Consider the following 3983-nt stretch of genomic DNA (forward strand, 5'->3'; position numbering starts at 1 on the left):
ACTACCTTTCTGTCACCAACCCATCAGCTCCGATTGCTCCAAATCCTGGACAGACATGCAGCAGGCCTGCCAGCTTATCCCTCCACGGCCAGAAGAGCAGGCACCTCCAGGAGAGTCCCTGCGCTCTCAGCCGCCCCCAGGCCCCTGTTTACCCATATGCCAAACCAACTACACTTGTCTGCAGTCCTTGCTCCAGGAGAAGGCAGAGGAGCAGCGATCCTTCAAATGACCCTAGTCCACGGTGTGAACTGGAACATCTCCCAAGCCCCTGGCCCCGTCTTCTCAAATACTGAGCTCATTTCTCAAGAAAATGTCCCCGCCAGGCCCAAAATGAAAACCAGCAATGGAAACTTCCCATCGCGTAGCGCTGGCTACTCAAGACTTGCCGTTCCCTCCCCCATCCCAGGCCTGCACCGCAGATGGGTGCGCCGGGTTCCACTCGCCTTTGCCCAGGGCGCCCGCGCCTTGCCCAGTCCGCAGGCTGGAGGCGGAGTTTTCACAACTCCGCCCATTAGGCTCCCCAACTCCAGCTCGTGCCCGGGCCCCGGCTCCGCTCACTGTCCACCCAGTTTACAGAGCAGACCGGATGGAGAGGGCTCAAACACCGCACCTACCTGGGACTGCGGCAGCGTTGTTCCCGCGGCCCCTCGTGCCTTCATAGGGCTCCAAGCAGCTGAAGGCTGGCGCTGGACCCGGCTCGGGCTCCGAGCCCGCCCGCCGCACCCGCCCACCTGCTCCGCCCTAGCGCTGCGCCAGCCGCCGGCAGAGCGGCTCCTCCGCAGCCTGCACAGGCACCGCTGGCGAACCAGCACCAGGCGGCCAGGGGCGGGGGCAGGGCGTCTGGAGTCTTTTAAAGTGGGTGGCCAACTCATGAAAAGATCCTCGGAGTCCAACCGCTGCCATTTGTTTCTCCCTTAAAAAACTCCAATTCGGTGGCATTCAAATGAGGTCCTGGGTAGAATCTTCCTCTTGCAGGCAAGAGACTCAGTTTGATTTCTCGCTGGAGCATCTCCTGAGCAGCCACAGCCCTTCCACCGCGTAGGTCGCCACCATCTATCCCTTCGTGGAGGTTTGAGTGTTATGAAGGTGAACAGCCTTCATTCAATGTGCTTCCAACCTGAGAAGAACTGGAGAGAAAGATTTGACATTCTGAAAACCAGACAGTGAAGTCCCTATAGATCATAACTGTAGTTTGGACAAGAATCATGGGAGCGGAGCGGCACGAGGCAACGCTTCCTTCTGCTGTTCATGAGTCGGAGACCTACTTCCCAGCAGTTAATAACAAGAACTACAAAAATGCACAATGTTGTGCAGCCATCACCACCGTCGCTATCATACCTAAGCGGAAACTCAGTACCCTGCAGGGGTCCTCAAACGATGGCCCATGGGCCCCATGCGGCCGGCTGAGGACATTTATCCGGCCTGCCGGGTGTTTTTGCCCCGTTTGTTTTTTAACCTCAAAATAAGATATGTGCAGTGTGCATAGGAATTTGTTCATAGTTTTTTTTTTAAGCTATAGCCCGGCCCTCCAACGGTCTGTGGGACAGTGACCTGGCCCCTCTTTAAAAAGTTTGAGGACCCCTGCTACGCTATAAGCTCTTGTCCTTAGGTGTGGAATGACGTTTCTGGTTCATAACAACCCTATGCACAAAAGAATGAAACACTGTCCAATCTTATCACACCCTCACAATTGTTATGTTTGAGCTCATTGATACAGCCATCATGTCAGCCCACCTCATAAAGGGACTTCCTTCTTTTGCTACCCTTCAACTTGACCATGCATGGTGTCCTTTTCCAGGGACTGGTCCCTCCTGATAGCACATCCAAATTCCATGAGAGAAAGTCAAGTAGTTCTTGCTTCTAAGGAGTATTCTGGCTGTATTTCTTCCACAGCAGATTTGTTTGGGCTTCTGGCAGTCTATGGTCCTTCCAATATTCTTCGCCAGCACCATAATTCAAATGCATCAATTGTTCAGAGTTCTTCCTTAGTAATTGTCCATCTTTCACATGCATATGGGGTCATGGAAAATACCATGACCTTAAAGATTGCAAAAATCTTGATATAGTTGAACTATTGAATTGTATGATAAGTGGATGAAGTGCCAAACTGTTTTTAAAAAGGGAAATACCATGCCCTAGTCCTCAAAGTCCCATCCCTGCCCTTCAATATTTTAAATAGGTCTTGTGCAGCAGATTTGCCTAAAGCAGTACATTGTTTGATTTCTTGACTGCTACTTTCATGAACATTGCTGTGTATCCAAGAAAAATGATTACCTTAACAACTTCAATCTTTTCTTCATTTATCATGATGTTATCTATTGGTCTAGCTGTGAGGATTTTGGTCTTCTTTACATTGAAGGCTGCAGTCCTTGATCTTTACCAGCAAATATTTCAAGTCCTCCTTGCTTTCAGTCAGCAAGGTTGTGTCATCTGCCCATTGCAGCTAGTTAAAAAGCACTCCTCCAACGCCGATGGCATGTTTTTCTTCATTTGGTCAAATAGTCCATCTGCTCATATTATTTGCTCAGCATGCAAATTGAATATGCATGATATAAGGATACAACCATGACATACACCTTCCTGATTTTAAACCAAGCAACATTCTCTTCTCCTATTTGAATGAAAGCTTCTTGGTACATGAACAGGTTGCACATGAGCACCTGAAATATTGAATAAAATGAGGCATTCAGAAATTCCCATTCTTCTCAATGTTTTACTTGCCTATGATAATAATGGTATTGTTTAATAATTTCCACATTCTGTTGGGCCACTTTTCTTTGGAATGGTATAATTATGGATCTCTTCCAGTTGGTTGACTGGTAGCATGTTATAATCCACACAATCTAATGGCTTTGAATAGTTAACATAATACAAGTAAAATTCTTTCTGGTATTCTCTGCTTTCAACCAAGATCCATCTGAAGTCAAATGATATCCCTTGTGCCACATCCTCTTCTGAATCCAGCTTGAATTTCTAGCAGTTACTTGTTGAGTACATTGTTGAATTATTTTCATCAATAGTTTACTTGAACATGATATTAATGATATTGCTCAATGTGTATCTCTTCCAGTTGTTGACTGGTAGATATTTTCCAAATTTCTAGGCATAGATATATTAGTGCTTCCAGTGCTTCATCAGCTGGTTGAAATCTTTCAATTGGTATTCCATCAATTCCTGGATCCTTATCTTTTGCTATTGGCTTCAGTACACTTGAACTTCTTCCATCAATTCCATTATTCTTGACAATATGCTATCTCTTGAAATGGTTGAACGGCAACTGGTACTTTTCGGGAGAGTGGTTTTATGTATTCCTTCCATCTTCAGGCTTCCTGCAGCTTTCAGTATTTCACCCATAGAACCTTCCACATCACAACTAAAGGACTGATTTTTTTTTCATTCAGTTCCTTCAGCTTAAGCTATGCTAAGTATATTCTTCCCTTTGGACTTTCTAACACTAGGTTTTTGCATATTTCACTTTAATAATTTACTTTGTCTTCTCACGCTGCCTTTGACATGGTCAATTGAGTTTTCATCACTTCTTCCCTTTGTTTTAGCTGCTTTCCAGTCAAGAGCAAGTTGCAGAGTCTTTCCTGATATCCACTTTGATCTTTTATATTTTCTTCTCTTTTTAATAATTGTTTTCTCTCTTCATGTATGATGTTCCCGATATCCCCTTTCGGCTCATCAAGTCTTCTGTTATTAGTGTTCAACGTGTCAAATCTGCTCTTCAGATGTTCTCAAAATTCATGTGGGAGTCATATTTAAGTTATTGTAGATTTGTTTTAATTTTTCTTCTTAATCATTTTATTGCGGGCTCTTACAACGCTTCTCACAATCCATAAATACATCCATTGTGTTCAGCACATTTGCACATTTGTTCCCTTCATCATTCTGAAAACATTTGCTTTCTACTTGAGCCCCTGGTATCAGCTCCTCATTTTTCCCCCTCCCTCCCCACTACCCCTCTCTCATGAACCCTTGAT

General features: G+C 45.3%; 1 protein-coding gene across 1 annotated transcript in view; it reads left to right on the forward strand.

Moving 5' to 3' along the window:
• The first annotated feature begins 330 nt into the window (after positions 1-330).
• LOC101651641 (casein kinase II subunit alpha'-like) overlaps positions 331-3983 on the forward strand; it is a 31233-nt gene continuing 27580 nt past the window's right edge. Inside the window, 1 exon segment of the mRNA XM_045290254.1 lies at positions 331-855. Coding sequence (XP_045146189.1) covers positions 331-855 — 525 coding nt within the window.

The sequence above is a fragment of the Echinops telfairi genome, unplaced genomic scaffold, assembly GCF_000313985.2.
Source record: "Echinops telfairi isolate 266 unplaced genomic scaffold, ASM31398v2 ScPeMD7_35;HRSCAF=133_0, whole genome shotgun sequence".
Lineage (NCBI taxonomy): Eukaryota > Metazoa > Chordata > Mammalia > Afrosoricida > Tenrecidae > Echinops > Echinops telfairi.